The sequence below is a fragment of the Phodopus roborovskii genome, unplaced genomic scaffold (genome assembly GCF_943737965.1).
Source record: "Phodopus roborovskii unplaced genomic scaffold, PHOROB, whole genome shotgun sequence".
Taxonomy (NCBI): domain Eukaryota; kingdom Metazoa; phylum Chordata; class Mammalia; order Rodentia; family Cricetidae; genus Phodopus; species Phodopus roborovskii.
Window position 1 is genome coordinate 19,321,644 of NW_026126485.1, and position 17,270 is coordinate 19,338,913.

At 45.4% G+C, this 17,270-nt stretch overlaps 1 protein-coding gene across 1 annotated transcript; it reads left to right on the plus strand.

Annotated features, from left to right (window-relative positions):
- Nucleotides 1–5,670: 5,670 nt before the first annotated feature.
- Farsa (phenylalanyl-tRNA synthetase subunit alpha) lies at nt 5,671–15,807 on the plus strand. The gene is made up of 13 exons (XM_051194987.1): nt 5,671–5,862; nt 8,317–8,454; nt 8,540–8,638; nt 8,733–8,851; nt 10,834–10,926; nt 11,008–11,136; nt 11,210–11,325; nt 13,923–14,007; nt 14,095–14,194; nt 14,281–14,449; nt 14,542–14,619; nt 14,772–14,886; nt 15,427–15,807. The coding sequence occupies exons 1-13, from the start codon at nt 5,716–5,718 to the stop codon at nt 15,563–15,565; spliced, it is 1,527 nt and encodes a 508-aa protein (XP_051050944.1). The 5' UTR covers nt 5,671–5,715; the 3' UTR covers nt 15,566–15,807.
- The last annotated feature ends 1,463 nt before the right edge of the window (nt 15,808–17,270 follow it).

Consider the following 17,270-nt stretch of genomic DNA (forward strand, 5'->3'; position numbering starts at 1 on the left):
TGGGATCAATTATGAGACTGAATAATAAATGTTACAACTAGTTTTTCCAAAACTTGACCATTGTCTCAATTTTCTCAGGGTCTCCTGGAGATGGCATCACTCCCCACCCCCAACAACAGGAAGCAGTCTAGAGAACACAATGCCCACATTCTCAAGAGATAGGGTGGGTGGTTTTGGGTCATTTGGTGGGTTATGGATGTTTGTCATAGTTTAGGAGGGGATATAGGAATATAAGATAAAAAGACAACTATTAACCTCAAATATTTTACATTGGTATATAATCTGCCTACATTGATACAAATTCAAAGATATTTTTGTTTATACTATATATGTTTCTATTTTTGTTTGGAATATTGTGCTTATGCAGCTCATTTAAAAATAGTGTATAATTAAGAAATACAGGTTAGCAGTTAGTCCATCTACAATAAACTTGTAGTCATGTTAGGTATGTTTTCAAGATTAAACAGATATATTTTAGATAGATTATCTTCAAATACTTAAGAGATCTACAGAATATAGCATCTAAGATGCTATCTAAATAAAGCTTTTCATGACAGTGAGACACGTCTGCTCCTGACAGTATCAATCTACTTTACAAAAAGATGATGGGCATTGGGCATTGGTGGCACATGCCTTTAATCCCAGCACTCAGGAGGCAGAGACAGGTGGAACTCTCTGAGTTTGAGGCCAGCCTGGTCTACAGAACTAGTTCTAGGACAGGCTCCAAAACAATACAGAGAAACCCTGTCTCAAAAAACAACAACAACAAAAATAAATAAAACAACAACAACAACAAGATGATGAACATCGAAGAACCTCCATATGGAGTTTGCTTTAAATGTGGCAAAGCTAGCATTTGGACAAGAAACTGCCCTTGCCTCTACTGCTGACAGTATGTCATCCAAATTGGACATGCAGGACACAAAGGAAAGCAACTGCCAAACTTTGCCAAGACAAGGTAGGACAGTCCTTCCTGCTTCATAGGAGAGTCTGCCAGACAATCTAGGCCTGTGGGCGGAAGATGGATGCCCCAATATTGCAGAGGAACCTTGGGTGACCATCTAGGCAGCCAGATGTTTGTCATTTCTATAGTTCTGGAAGTGGCTTGTTCTGTACATCCTGTTTACTTGGGTAATATAATATCCTTCTGGGGTCTTTATGGAGTTGAAAATTAGATAGTTACAGTTACAATTTTCCTTAATAATGATAGATACTAAATTAGGTATAAAGCTTTAAACTCACCAAGATAGGCTAGGTAAGGGAGTATTTTCTCTGATTTTGCCAGATGCAAATGGACTGGATATTGTGTAATGTAATTCTTACTTGATAATTGTTCTCACTGTATGTTAAAGTTAGAAACTTTCCTTTTTATTTAGACGAAAAGGAAAATATTGTGGAATAGAACATTTGTTTAACTGTGTGAAGATGTGTTACTTTTGTTTTTGCTGCATTTGTTTAACTAGGTAAAGATGTGTTGCTGTTTTACCTTACCTGCCCAGGGCACTTGATTGATCTAATAAAAAGCTGAATAGCGGATATTATAGTATTAATTAATATTATCCAATAGGTAGGCAGAGGAGGGACAGACAGGACTGGGAGGCAGAAAAAATAATGGGAGGAGGATAGGGAAATTTTTTAAATATTGAAAAGTTGTTGGTTTTGCAGGGCAGTGGTGGCCCATGTCTTTAACTCCAGAACTTGGAAGGCAGAAGCAGGTGGATCTTTATGAGTTCAAGGATAGCCAGAGCTACACGGTGTAACCCTGTCTTGAAAAAGAAAGGGAGGGAGGGAGGGAAGAAGAGATGGTGGGAGAGAGAGAGGGAGAGAGAGAGAGAGAGAGAGAGAGAGAGAGAGAGAGAGGGAGAGAGATTATTGTTTTTGCAAAGGACCTGGGTTTGTTTCCCAGTCCCCACATGGTGGCTAACAACTGTCTGTACTGCCAGCTCCAGAAGATCCGATGCCCTCTTCTGGCATCTCCTGGCACTGCATGCAAGTGGTTTGTTTTGTTTTTTGTTTTTTCGAGACAAGGTTTCTCTGTGTAGCTTTGGAGCCTCTCCTGGAACTCCCTTTGTAGATCAGGCTAGCCTCGAATTCAAAGAGATCTGCTTGCCTCTGCCTCTCCAGTTCTGGGATTAAAGGAGTAGGCCACCACCCATCTGACCAACAAAACACTTATAAAAATAAATCAGAGAGAGGGAACTTGTTGCTCTTACAGAAGATTCAAGTTCAGCTTCTAGCATCTGTGTTGAGAAACTCACAACTCTCTAATTCCAGGTCCAGGGGACCAAATGCCCCTGTGTAAGCATTTTGAAGGCTTTGAATGGGATAGGCAGGGATGGATTCTGGCACTGGGGAGCCAAAGAATACTAACTGTTACAGCTCAAGATGGGAAGGGATTCTGGCAAACGGGAGCCAAAGAATACCACATTGACACAGTAGGCATAGTAGCTTACAGCCCTGCTTCAGGGAAGGCTTCCCCAGTGAATCAACTCTGCTCCAGCAGGAGAGGGTCCCTCTGCTCCAGCAGGAGAGTATAACAACTCTGCTTGACAGGGAAAGGTTTCCCTAGCTAAAAGTGTTACAGCCCTGCTCCACTCTGCTCTGCCCAGAGTCGTCTCTGCTCTGGGGAAAAGTCTTACCCAAACCTCATTCAAGAGATTTATTGGGAAGGAAGAATCCGGAAGAGTGGCTGCCTCTGCCAGAGTGGCAGAGGGCAGCCTGGCAGCTGGAATAGCCAGCAGCTGATCAGACACAAGATTTATATAGGGCAGTTTTTCCAGGGAGATTTCCAGAGTGGGGAGTTTAGGATGGCTGGATCTCCTGCTCAGGGGTTGGTTAGTTTTCTGCACAGGTTTAGGGTCAGATTTGGCTCTTGTTTCAGGGCCACAGTGTGTTCCTTTCATTGGTCCTTTAGCCTTTTGGCTCTAGTTTTAGGGCCAGGTTCTATTTCTTTCACTGGCTCTGATTCCAGGAACAAAGTGTGTTTCTTTGGCGCTGGTTTCAGGGTTAGGGTGCATTTCTTTGGTTCTGGTTGCAGGGCCAAAGTGTGTCTCTCTGGCTCTGCTTAGGGTGTTTCTTTAGTTGGCTCTTTTTCTTACACCCTGGCCTTGGCAGGCACCTGCATTCATGAGCACATATCTTCATACACATAGAAATAAAATAAATCACAATCTTTGGTGTGGGCCTTTAGTACCAGCACTTGGTAGAGTAGGGTGGATTTCTGTGAGTTCCAGGCCATCCCAGTCTAACACTGTGAGACCCTATAAATAAACAAATAAACAAATAAACAAACCAGGGGTGGAGAGATTGTTCAGTGGTTAAGAGCACTTCTCTTCCAGAGGACGAGTGTTGAGTTCACAGCACCCATATCAGGTGATCCATAACCAGCTATAACTGGAGCTCTTGGGATCGCATGCCTCTGGCTTCCTGGGCACCTGTAATCTCATGTACATGCAGACACACATACCTACAATTAATTTGAAGCAATAAAAATTAAAGTCTTTTAAAGGCCCCTGTTTACCATGCCAAGACATTATATTCCTACTAGAGCAGAAACTCTGTATACATAGTGAAAACTCAACAAACAGTATAGTCTCAAACATGAGAAAGTTTTGGTATTTTTTAAAGTGACTTATTTTTTTATTTTATGTGCATTGGTGTTTTCCTTACACAGATGTCAGTGTGGTGGTGTAGGATCCTCAGAACTGGAGTTACAGACAGTTGTGAGCTGCCATGTGGGTCCTGGAACTTTGAACCCTTTGGAAGAGCAGTCAGTGCTCTTAACCATTGAGTAATTTCTCTAGCCCCAAGTTTGGTATTTCAAGCAGTATTTTTTATTTATTATATTTTATTTATTTTCTTTTTAATATTGATTTTTCAAGACAAGGTCTCTCTGTGTAGTCCTGTCTTTCCTGGAACTCACTTTGAGATCAGGCTGGCCTCAAGATCACAGAGATCCACCTGCCTCTGCCTCCCAAGTTCAGGGACTAAAGGCTTGAACCACTACCCCCTGTCTCAGGCAGTATTTATTGAGCATTGTGTAGTGTGACATGAAGTATTCATACCACAGTGTCCATGTTTTGTGTTCAGAACTAAGGCTAGGGTTGGTAAGATAGCTTGGTGGATAGAAGTATTGTTGCAAAAGCCCGAGGAACTAAATTATACTTCAGTGTAGAAGGAGTTAATTGAGTCCCAAAAGTTGGCCTCTGACCATGTGTGTCATGGTATACAAGTGCCTACATTCACACATGCACACATACATATTGAGAAGAGCCAAGAATGCAGCCATAGCACAGCTCAGCGTGTCCAAGTGCTGCCTGACAGACATACCTTGGATGCATTGTCTTTAGCTATGAACTAACTGTGGTCACTGAGCATTCAGAAACCCATGATTACTATCACCAGATTTTTTGGTAGGCCCTGTATTGAGTCACAGGACCCCATATGGATGGGACCCTCAGTTTTAAAGAAGCATCAATTTGATATTATTGTCTTGATCTGAGAGCATGGGAAGTGTGACTGCTGGAGGTTTTATAATGTTTCGGGCTGTATCCATCAACTGCTTGTTGGTTGCCATTTTTGCCTCTGAGCCTCATTATTTTCCTACTGTGAAGTAGAAGATCTATATAGTAACTATATTATGAATTTTGGGGTGAACTTAAAAAACCGTAAGTATTCCATGCAGGCCAGCACACTTTGTAACTGTTACTAGGTGAATCCCCATTCCCTAAATGGGTGTGGTCCCTACCCATATTTCCTTTGACATTTTCAAAGAATAGTTAACATCAGCAGAGCCGGCAATTGGAAAAGCTGCTCAGCTGTTAAGTCCTGTTGTAGAGGACCATGGCTCAATTCCCAGAATCCACATGGTGGTTCACAACCATCCATAATTTCACTTCTAGGTGATTCAATGACTCTTCTGACCTATAAGGGCATCATGCATAGACATATATAAAGGCAAGGCACACATAAAATAAAATGAATAAATCTAAAAACAACAAAAAACATCAGTAGAATGGCCATGCCTGAAAGCCCCCCCCCCCCCCAGTGCTTACCTCTGGGCAATGGAGAATTCTAGAAGGATGGCATTGACCTGAACCTACTGGTGGTGGCTGCATGAAAACTATGGGAAAAACTGGAGAGATGGAGCATTGGTTCAAAGCACTGAGTGCTCTTCCAGAGGATTTGTGTTCCACTGCCAGCACCCACATTGCTGCTCACAACTGTCTGTAATTCCAGTTCCAGGGGACCTGACACCCATGGTGAAACACCAATGCACATAAAAATAATTTTTTAAAAAAGGAAATTATGGGGGAGGATCGACAGAATTATTTTTAGTCAGGTTTTATAGTATTTTTCTGTCATCCTTGCACTTGGGAGATACAGGGAGGAGATTCAAGGCTAGCCTCTGCTAGTTAAGACCTGTCTCAAGATGTAAAACAAACATTTAAAAAAAAAAAAACTACTTTTGACTTCCAAGTCATCATATTTATCTCACTAGTTAACTAAAGGCCGCTGGGGTGAAACTACATAAAGCATCCTGAATGCCTTAGTCTCATTGGAGGCTTAATTGCCACACTTAAAATGGCGCTGGCCAGACCCCAAATCGCACTGTACGCCACATTAAAAATGGCGGCTCACGTGCTATCGCGGTTCCGGTTCCGGTTCCCCAATTCGTCCGGCGGCCTGCACGCTCTAAGCATACTGAGGACAGCCATGGCCGACAATCCTGTGTTGGAGCTGTTGTTGCGGCGGCTGGAGGCAGCTGATGGCGGCCTGGACAGCGCAGAGTTGGCTACGCAGCTGGGCGTGGAGCACCAGGTGGTGGTGGGCGCAGTGAAGAGTCTGCAGGCTCTGGGTGAGGTGAGTTCGGCCCGCCTGGCTTTTACACCTGTAGCCCATTATGACTGGTTAGGGGAAATTACATTGAGGGGCACCGTGGGGTGCACAGGTGGGAAGTCTGGAAAGATTTATGTTACTCAAGCAACCAATGCCTATTAAGGCGAACGCACAGCGCGTGTAAGGGTGTGACAAGACGAGATCGCTGCCCGGAAAGGGGTTGCAGTCTAATGACCTGAGTGATGTGAAGGCTTAGAACCAGCTGTGACAGTTGATCTGGTGCTGGGGAATAGAGAGCCGGGATCCGGTGGAAATGGTAACCGAGTCAGGTCTGGTGTAGGAAAAGGATGGCACTCAAGACATCAATGGCAAGGCATTGGTATCGGCATTATAGGCCGAAGTGACCATAAGGGCAGAATTGCATGGATTTGTAGGTTCTCTCATCCCCATTCATCTCCATATCAGGGCCTCCTTGCGCCCCAGGTGAAAGCTGTACCCCTGAAATATAGCTCCAGACTGTGCTGGAAATTGCTCTGTGAACCAGGCTGGCCTCCAACTTAGATCCACTTACCTCCAGAGGGTTGAGATTAAAGGCTAATGCCTTTAATACCTGGCTCAACTTAAAAAAAAAAAAAAAAAAAGTTTATTGCTCCTCTTATGTTTTCATGTATGTGTCCCAGCTTGAGGAAGAGGCCGGAAAAGGGTATTGGATTCCCCTGGAACTTAAGTTACAAATGATTGTGAACTTCCATATAGGTGCTGGAATTTGAACCTGGTTCCTCTGCAAGAGCTATTGTTCATAACTACTGAAGCACCTCCCCAACTCAGTTTTTACTTTATTTTTTGTGGGTTTTTATTATTTTTAAAAAATATTTATTTCTGTTTTGTGTGCTTTGGTGTTTTGCTTGCATGTACATCTGTGTGAAGGTGGTGGACCCTGGAGTTAGACAGTTGTGAGCTTCCACGTGGGTGCTGGGAATCGAACCTAGGTCCTCTGGAAGAGCAGTTAGTGCTCTTAACCACTGAACTATGTCTCCAGCCTCAGTGGGTTTTTATTTTTGTTTTGTTTTTCAGACCTCTTTACATAGCCCTGGCTATCCTGTAACCCACTATGTAAATCAAGTTAGCCATAAACTCAGCAGCTGAGGCAAGAGCACTTTCTTGCCCAGTGGCTTACCTTTACCACAAAGAACTTAAGCTCCATGTAGAGTTTCTTCGATGCCCAATATCTTCTCTGACGTAGACTGGTGCTGCCAGGAGCAGACATGTCTCATTGTCATAAAAAAAAAGGACCTATGTTATTAAAACATGTTAAATGCCATATTCTGTAGATCTCTGAGGTGTTTGAAGACGACCTGGAGCTATATAGAGAAACCCTGCCTCAAAAATAAACAGACAAATAAAAAAATAAATAAGATTGAATCTGAAAAAAATAAAAGAATTATTTCAGCTAGGGACATTAGTATATGTCTATAGTCCCAACACCGGAGGTGTCCAGGGGTTTGAATTCTTCCTGGGATATATAGCAAAGCAAGATCCTGAATGAAAATCGGCCCCCTCCTCCCCTCTCTTCTCTTCCCCCACTCTATGGAAAATAGTATAGTTGAGTTGACTTATAACAGCTTTGAGGCTGCCTTTTGAATTTAATATTTTTGTTTTATCAAGACGGGGTTTCTCTGTTTGCCCTGGCTGTCCTGGAACTCTTTAGACCAGGCTGGCCTTAGAGATCGCCTGCCTCTGCCTTCTGAGTACAGGGATTAAAGGAGTGTGCCACTACTCAGCCTAGTTTATTTATATTTGAGGTAGGGTCTCATTTTGACTCTGTCAAATGATATGTGGACCAGGCTGGTTTTGAATTCATAGAGCTCAGCCTACCTCTGTCTCCCTAATGCTGGGATTAAAGCCATCACTAATGGCTTTATTTTGTTTATATGCTTGTGTGTATGTGTATGTAGAGATGAGTGCACATGCTCCTGGAAGCTGGAGAGCTAGAGTTAGAGGTGGCTATGAGCCACCCTATGTGGTGTAGACAGAGGTTTCTATCCAGTCCCATCCTGTAGCTGTTCAATCCCAAATAAACACAGAGGCTTTTATTAATTATAAACTAGTTGGCCTATTGCTCAGGCTTATTACTAACAAGCTCTTACAATTAACCCACAATTCCTATCTATGTGTAGCACATGGCTTGGTACCTTTTCTCAGTAAGGCACTCTCATCTTGCTTCCTCTGTGTCTGCATCCTCTCCCCAGCATTCTCCTAGTCTGGTGGCCCCATCTATACTTCCTGCCTGGCTGCCAATACGAGTGACAAATCTTTACAGTGTACAAGAGAGAGCATTATCCCACATCAATGTGGTATGAGAGCAATACATGCTCTCTCCAGCTCTGAGGCTGTCCTTGGCTCTGTTGTCCAGTGCTGTAGGGTTGGTGAGGGTGGTTTTGAACACCACATACACATGTGCCACTTGTTTCCTTGCAGGTCATCGAGGCTGAGCTTCGTTCCACCAAGTGCTGGGAGCTGACTACAGAGGGTGAGGAGATTGCCCGGGAGGGCAGCCATGAGGCCCGTGTGTTTAGAAGCATCCCTCTCGAGGGCCTGGTGCAGAGTGAGCTCATGGTAGGGTCCAGGGCTGGGGTCCAGGGAGGGGAGGGGATGCAGGTAGCCCTGGTATACAGCACTCATCACAATCCCACTTCCCCAGCGACTGCCCAGTGGCAAGGTGGGCTTCAGCAAGGCCATGTCCAACAAGTGGATCCGAGTAGACAAGAGTACAGCTGATGGGCCCCGGGTGTTCCAAGTGGTAAGTCCTGTAGGCAAATGACCAGGCAGGCTGGAGGCAGAGAGAAGGGTTGGTGGGGCAGACACTAGCCCCCATTCCCTTTGTCCTATGGCAGGTGGACAGTATAGAGGATGAAGTGCAGAGGCGGTTGCAGCTGGTCCAGGCAGGCCAGGCTGAGAAGCTGGCTGAAAAGGAAAGGAGTGAGCTCCGGAAGAGGAAGCTGCTGACGGAAGTGTGCGTGAATGCAATGCCTAAGCCCCTTTACCTGTGTGGTACTGTGAGAATGAAGGAAGGGAGCCGCCTAGCCCATATCCAGTTGCTGCTGCCATCAGCCTTCACCAGACCCACCCCATTTATATAGGGTTTTGTTACTGTTGTTTAATTGTTTAGTTCCTTGGTTTTGAGACCTGTCTAGCCTGACATTCACTATGTAGTTCAGGTTAACCTCGAATTCACAGAGATGCGCTTGTCTCTATCTCCCTAGTGCTGGGATTAGAGGCATGAACCTAGCCACGGTTTTTGAGTATGTGTGCTGGACTCAGGCAGCCTTCTGGCCTTTGCTGTTGCTACACCTGCTGCTGAGAAATGGCTTCCTGTATACCTTTCCAGGCAGTCAGCCAATTAAATTCCTGCTCATGTGTCACTCAAGATAGGCCACACTGAGCCAGATTTGGTGCTGCATACTTTTACAGCAGAGACAGGTGGGTTCCAGGCCACCCTGGCATACAAAGCAAAACTGCCTTATAGACCCTTTTAAAGTCTGGGAGTGTGGGGCTACTGATGGAAATCTAGGATCTGCACTTGGTTAGCTAAAGTTACAACTTGGCTAACTAACTTTGCCTTCCCTAGCTTCAGCTTCCTTACTTATAAAATCCCTTCTCTTAGGGTAGTGAAATAAAAGATCCTGACCCAAAATAACTCAATACTTTCCTAATATCATCAGGCCCATCTGAATGTATCATTACTTGAATGGACTCTGGCACAAATTAGGTCTTAGTGTTTTTTTATATAGTGAATAAATGTTTGAACAGGTAGATGGATAGTGGCCCCATAAGAAAATTTCAAATGACAGTTTCAAGACAATAGAAAAAGCAGAATGAATGAAGAAAGATTAGGCATTCAAGGCCAGCTGCAGCTACATAAAACACCTAATCAAAAAAAAAAAAAAAAAAAAAAAAAAAAAAAAGGAGACAAAAAAGGCCAGCAAAATAGCTCATGGCCAAAGATACTTGTTACCAAGTATGATTGATGTCTTAGGGTTTCTTTTGCTGTGAAGAGACATAATGACTATATGTCTGCACACACACAGATAAGTGAATGTAATAATGATTTTTAAAAGCTGGAGGGGCTGGAGAGATGACTCAGTAGTTAAGAGCACTTGCTGCTCTTCTAGAGACCTGTGTTAGATTTCTAGTGGCCATATTGGGCGGCTTACAACTGCCTGTCACTCTAGCTCCAGTGTCCTTGTTAGGAATTGTTCCAGGGGATCTGATACCTTCTGGCCTCCACAGGCACTCACATACATGATATACATTTACACAAACATACAGACATATACAATACACATAAATAAAACAAAACTGGTGATGTAGCTCAGTTGTAGGATACTTGCCTGACATGCCCAAGGACCCTAGGTTGATGTCTACCACCACAAAGAGAAAAAAGCAGCTGAACATAATAGTGCATGCCTTTAATCCCAGCCCAGGAAGCAGACAGATGCATTTCTATGAGTTTAAGGCCAGCCTGGTCTCCATAGTCTGGCCAGCCATGACTACATAATGTCCCTTACTTTAAAAAAAAAAAAAAAAGGCAAACCCAATAAGGACACTCTGTGGGATGCAGGGCCTAAAGCCTTTAATCTCAGTCTTTACTATGCAACATGACCCTCTCTAGAAAAAAAAAAAACAGAGATGAAAATAACTAGAACAAGTTCTGGGGATGTAACTTGGTTGATTAGTATGCACGAAGTCCTAAGTTTGATCCTTAGCACCACATAAACTAATTCCAGCATATAGGAGGCAGAAGCAGGGATTTAAGATCATTCTTGACTATATAGCAAATTCTAGGTCAGTCTGGGATACATGAAGTCCTTTAAAACAACAAACAACCTAAAACCAGAGTGACTCCATGAGTGGTCCTGGGATTAGCAGCCAATGGAAGATCAAGGAAAGGGTCTCAAGGTGACAGCAATGTCCCTTCTCTTCCTCTGTTCACAGGATCCTGAAAACCTACTGGGTGAGCAAGGGCAGGGCCTTCAGCACAAGTGTGTCTAAGCAGGAGGCAGAGTTGAGCCCAGAGATGATCTCCAGGTAGGGTAAGGAAAGGGTAGAGGCTGGGAGGGAGGGTTGGGCAGCTCTCCTCATGTCTTCGTGCCCTGAATTTCCCCACAGCGGCTCCTGGAGGGACCGGCCCTTCAAGCCCTATAACTTCTCTGCCCGAGGTGTGCTCCCAGACAGTGGCCACTTGCACCCTTTGCTCAAGGTCCGCTCCCAGTTCCGACAGATCTTCCTGGAGATGGGGTGAGCACAGGGCCTGGGGTGGGGTGTGACAGCTGCTGGCCCAGGCAGGGCCCTCAGTCCACGTCTCCTGCAGGTTCACTGAGATGCCTACGGACAACTTCATTGAGAGCTCCTTTTGGAACTTTGATGCACTCTTCCAGCCTCAGCAGCACCCAGCACGTGACCAACATGATACATTCTTCCTGAAAGGTGGGTAGCCTGGTAGCCTGGTCAAGGTGGTGGCAGAGGTCTCAGACCTGGGGAAAGTTTTAGGGAGGGGGGTATCTCATTTCATAAAATGCGATCTGACCTCAGTGTAACCAGCCAGTCCTGGCAGCCAGTTCCCTTTCCCAGTGACCTCTCTTTTGTGCCTACTCCCTGCTGTCAGCATGCCAGGCTGCTGCCTGCCTGGGGACCTTTGTCTATGTTGTGTCTGTGCTAGCCACCCACGGTTGTTTTATTCCAGATTCTATTTTTACTCCTTTTTTTTTTTTTTTTTTTTTTTTTTTTTTTAAGAGAGAGGTTTCACTATGTAACCTTGGTTGGCTTGGAGTTCATGTAGATGAGGCTGGCCTGGAACTCACAGGGATTCCCCTGGCTCTGCCTTGCTAAGACTGAGCTTAAAGGCACAAAGCATGGAGATCTTTATTTTATCCAGAACTTCACTGGTTGTCTGGAACTATGTACAACAGACTGGCCTCAAGACTCACAAAGATCCACCTGCTTCTGCCTTCCATTTATATGAAATAATGGCATGTGCTACCATGTTTGAGATTTTTTAATACCACTTAAGGGCTAGGGTATGGCTCATCAGTTTAGCACTTAGTACATGTGGGAACTGGGTCCTATCTGTCTCTATTATGACATAAATAAATAATCAAATGCCACCCTGACTGTCACTTCTCTCTCACCATCATTTAAATTCTCAAGGGTTTATTTGGGGTCAGAATCCTTTTCACTAAACTGAGACATGTATGTGAGCTAGAGAAAAAGCTTAGCAGTTAAGAACACACAACCCTAATTTAGTTCCCAGCATCCATGCTGGATGCTCACAACAGTCTCCAACTCCAGCTCCAAGGAATCTGATGCCTTCTGAGCTCCTCAGGCACCCAAACTCATGTGCATATAACTCCATACAGATACACAAGCATATACATAATTGAAAAATAAAAAATAAATTTTTAAGCTGGGCATTGGTGGCACAAGCCTTTAATCCCAGCACTTGGGAGGCAGAGGCAGGCAGATCTCTGTATTCTGACCAGCCTAGTCTACAAGAGCTGATTCTAGGACAGCCTCCAAAGCCACAGAGAAACCCTGTCTTGAAATAAAAACTAAAAATTTTAAATAGAAGCATGTTGTCCTTAGTTCTACCAATGTCCATTACCACCCTCACCGCACCCCCCACCCCCCATCCTGTTTTTCTCTGTCTCTCTCTCTTGTTATTGTTTTTCTCAGAGTCTTCCACTGTAGCCTCCGCTGGCCTGCAAGTCACTATGTAGCCATGACTGATCTCAGTCTTGCCCTCCTGCCTCAAGCCTCCAGCATGATGGTGTTACAAGTGTGAGCCACCATGACTAGTTTGTTTCCTCTGTGTGTGTGTGTGTGTGCTGTTGCTTCTACTAGGGATGGAACCCAGGATCTCCTGAATTCTAGCAAGTTCTCTGTCACTGGTCACAGGCCAGCCCCTGTAGTGTTGTATTTCATTGTCCTTAATCCCTCTAAAGGGAGTGACTGCTCACAATGGTGGTCTTCTCCGCTGAGGTGAGCAGATGAGCTCTCTAGGTGTCCACTGCCAATTTAATAGTAGTAAATGTCATCTACTCCATTGTAAACCTTCCAACTACAGGAAAATGATTCTGTTAGCCCCTTATTTACAGTTCAGGAAATTTAGGCACAGAAAGAATATCACTTGCCTAGGGCTACACAGCTCGTACATACTGAAGACTTATAATTAAGTATCAAAACTTTGTTGTTAATATTCCCAAAGAGTTCACATGCTTGAGCTTGGTGTGGGGAGCTCTTACCTGCACCAGTACTCAGGAAGCTGAGTGAGAGAAATTCTGCATTCCCCAAAAAGGAGCAAAAATTGTTTTGCTTATTTGCTTCTGGGAGTGCCTTAGTGTTAGAGCACTTGCTGAGGAAGACCCTCCTGAATGGCAAGATTGTTGCTAACCAACTGAGTCATCCCTAAATAGGAAAGAAGTCCTTGTCCCCAGGGAAGTTCCTGAGCAATCTGTGTAATAGGACAGAGTTAAAAACCATTGGGTATACCAGACCACTGTACCTGAAGAGATAGGGAGAGTGTGTATGTTAAGCAAGGCTGGGTGTGGTAGCACACATCTTTTATCTTAGCAGGCTGGAGGCAGAAGCAGGTGGGTCTCTGAATTTAAGACTAGCCTGGTCTACAGAGTTCCAGGCCCACCAGAGCTACATACAGTCTGTCCCAGTTTTTTTTTTTTTTTTTAAATCTTAAGCAAAGACAAGAAAGTAAGGTAGAGAGCTATATGAACACTGTAGCTGGAGATAGTGGCCAGTGCAAAAACTCTGAGGTAGAAATGTCAGTTGGTGGCCCTGTGACTGCAGGGCATGGTCAAGTAGGGATGAGAGGAGACCAGAGCAGGAGGTAATGGGTCAGAGCCAGGGGAAGAGGAAGCATGGAGGAGTAGGGACTCTGGATGAAGAGAGAGAGATGTCATCAACTGAGGAGTGACCCCTGGGGCATAGGGTATATGGAGCATTGCCTGATTGATGTGCACTGGCTTCTTAGAGATGCTCATTGACTAATCACATGACTCTGTCCTGTCTAGATCCTGCTGAGGCCCTGCAGCTCCCAATGGACTATGTCCACAGGGTGAAACGGACCCATTCCCAGGGCGGCTATGGCTCACAGGGGTGAGGCAGAAGCAGAATTGGGCTTGGGTGGGGCAGGAGGCTGGAGTTCCAGGACCCCAGGCAGACTTCGTGCTTTATCTTTTGAAGCTACAAGTACACCTGGAAGCTAGAAGAGGCCCGGAAAAACCTGCTTCGTACACATACTACAGCAGCCAGTGCCCGAGCCCTCTACTGCTTAGCTCAGAAGGTACAGCTTGTCCTGTTCAGGATGGGTGGTTGGTACTATCCTATAGACCTTCTGATCCTGACCTGGCTGTCACCCCTCCTCCCCAGAAGCCCTTCACACCAGCCAAGTACTTCTCCATTGATCGTGTGTTCCGGAATGAGACGTTGGATGCCACACACCTGGCCGAGTTCCACCAGATTGAGGGTGTGATCGCCGACCATGGGCTGACACTGGGCCACCTCATGGGTGTGCTGAGGGAGTTCTTCACCAAGCTGGGTGAGCAGGCAAGCCATTCCAGGTAGGCAGTATTTGGGGTCCCTGAGAGAGTACCTCTGGAGTCATCAGCCTGTCTTGGTCAACCCCTATAGGAATCACCCAATTGCGCTTCAAACCAGCCTACAACCCCTACACAGAGCCCAGCATGGAAGTGTTCAGCTATCACCAAGGTCAGGGATGGGAAACTGGATACAGAGGGAGGTCTGAGGGGCCTCACATTTGGCCTGGGTCATCCTCTTTTCTAAGCTCCTACCCCATCTTCCCATTGTCTGTGGGCAATAATACCCACATGTATGCTCTAGCCTCCCTTTTATCCCCACAGGTCTAAAGAAGTGGGTAGAAGTTGGCAACTCTGGAGTCTTCCGCCCTGAGATGCTCCTGCCTATGGGGCTCCCTGAGAATGTGTCTGTTATTGCTTGGGGTCTCTCTCTGGAACGGTGAGTGCCCAGGCTGGAACTTGGCATGACTGGAATGACTCTGACAATTCATTCACTTGTTCATGCCTCTGACAATTCTTTAGTAGGAATGCCCAATTTTTGTGCTTGGCCTTGAGCTGTGAACACTACAGCATATTTCCCCAATACCATGCAACCTGAATCCTAGTGGAGAAGGAAGGGCAACCAACATGGCCAGTAAGGAAATTCAGAAGGCCAGCATGTTGATGGGCAGGAAGTGCTATAGAGAGGGTAAAGCAGGCCTAGGGAGAGTAGGTGATCAAGAAGGCTTCACGGAGGCCTAGGAAACAGTGAAGGTTTCTAGCTGAGTGTACCGGGCACAAGGCACAGCCAGAGCAAAGACTCTGAGGCTAGACTAAGCATGGGGTGTGGGGACAGGGGAAAATGGGAGGCAAGTCTGGGCTGATAGTACTACATCTTGTTCACCCTGGGGAAAACATTCATTCTGAGAAAGATGGGAGCCTGTGAGAAGCAAAAGATAGCCTGATCTGACTTAGTGTTAAACTCCGTTTCTCCTCTCAGCCCAACAATGATCAAGTATGGCATCAATAACATCCGAGAGCTGGTGGGCCACAAGGTGAACCTGCAGATGGTGTACGACAGCCCTGTGTGCCGGTTGGATATTGAGCCCAGGTGCCCACAAACACAGGAGGCTGCATGATATTGGCTGCCCCAGAGAGCCTTGTCCAGTACCTGTGCATCCCCCACAAGTGACCTCTCTAATATTTATGAGGCCTCTGTGAGGCCAGCTCACTCCTCTGTTTCACCCACCCAGGGGCAGGGTCCAAAGTACAGGAAGCAGGTTTCTTGTGCTGGCCTTTAGTGGTGCCTGTAGTGGGTTTGGGCCCTGTGGATCAGCTGTTGTCTAATAAAGTGGGCACTTTGCCTCATGTGCTTCCTTTCCTTAGGATTCTTTGTTACTCATTTCATTAGGTGACTTGTGGGCCTTGCCTCACTCCATTCCATGCAGTGCTTGGTTTGGGAGTCAGCACTTCAGGTCTCAGGCAGCCCAAGCAGGTGCATGGCTCCACTCAACATTTTTAATGGATGTGGGTCTCTGTTCAGGTACACGTGAAAAACAATCTTGGGTGTTACCCTTAGGAACACTGTCCCTGTCCTTTGAGACAGGAACTCTGATTGGCTCACCAGTTAGGCAGGCTGCCTCCATCTCTCTAACTCTTAGGATTATAAATGTAGATTCCTTATTTCTAATGTAGATTCTGTGGAATGAACTCATACACAACAAGCACTTAAGTGCCCGAGCCAGCCTCTTGCCACAGCATTTACTAATCACTAACTAGTGCCGAGTCCTCTTTTAAGTAAATAACATTAAAACTCCTCTCCAAGTGAACTGAGCATGTAGTAAGTGATGCCTAAACGCCAGCATTCCTGTGCTCAGTAGGAGCAAGGGTGTGGGGTGAGAGAACGCACTTCATTTTCCCTTACATTCAAATCTCCCATTTGTTGGAGCACCTGAAGCAGGGACATCATGAGTTTGAGGCCAGCCTGGGCCACATACTTAGACTGTGTCCGAAAAAAGAGGGAGACTCATGAACTTTGAGGAATCAGTTGCATAAAGTGTCAGACACCTGCATTTTAATTTGCTTTTCTGGGGCTGGTTTTTTTTTTTTTTTTAATTATTTTTTATTTTACATGTTGATCCCAGTTCCCTCTCCCTCCCTCCCTTCCTCCCTCTTACCTTTTCTGCCCCCTCACATGCACCCTGACCACCCTCCCCTCCCATCCCCCCCCACCCCAATTCCACATGTAGGGCAATGCCATCCAGGTGGGGTCATGCAAATCTGTCAAGTCATTTGAAGTAGGGACTAGGACTTCTCTCCTGTCTCTAGGTTAAGGCAGTATCCCTCCATGGGGGATGTGTCTGCAAGGTCCTTTTTGCAACAGGAATACATTCTGGTTCCACTGTCTGAAGTCCCTTAGACTGCTCAGTCCTTCTAGCTGAGACCCATATTCAGAGGGGCCTGAGTCAGTCCCATGCTAGATTCCCAGCTATCAGTCTGGGGGGGGGCCCATTCTGGGGCTGATTTTTAAAGTATTTTTTGTTTTTTATGTTTATGGTTGTTTTATCTTTGTCCATGTCTTTATTTATTAAATAATTTTTTAGGCTGGGTGGCACATAACTTTAATCCTGGCACTCAGAAGGCAGAGGCAGGCAGATCTCTGAGTTCAGAGCCAGCCTGGCCTACATAGGTTATTATAAGCCCAGGCTAGCCTCAAATTTAAGATTCTGCCTCAGTCTTTCAAGAACTGAGATTATAGGTGTATATCACCACACTTAGCTTATTTGTTTGGTTTTTTCTTTCTTTTTTCAAGACAGAGTTTCTTTGTGTAGCCTTGGCAGTCCT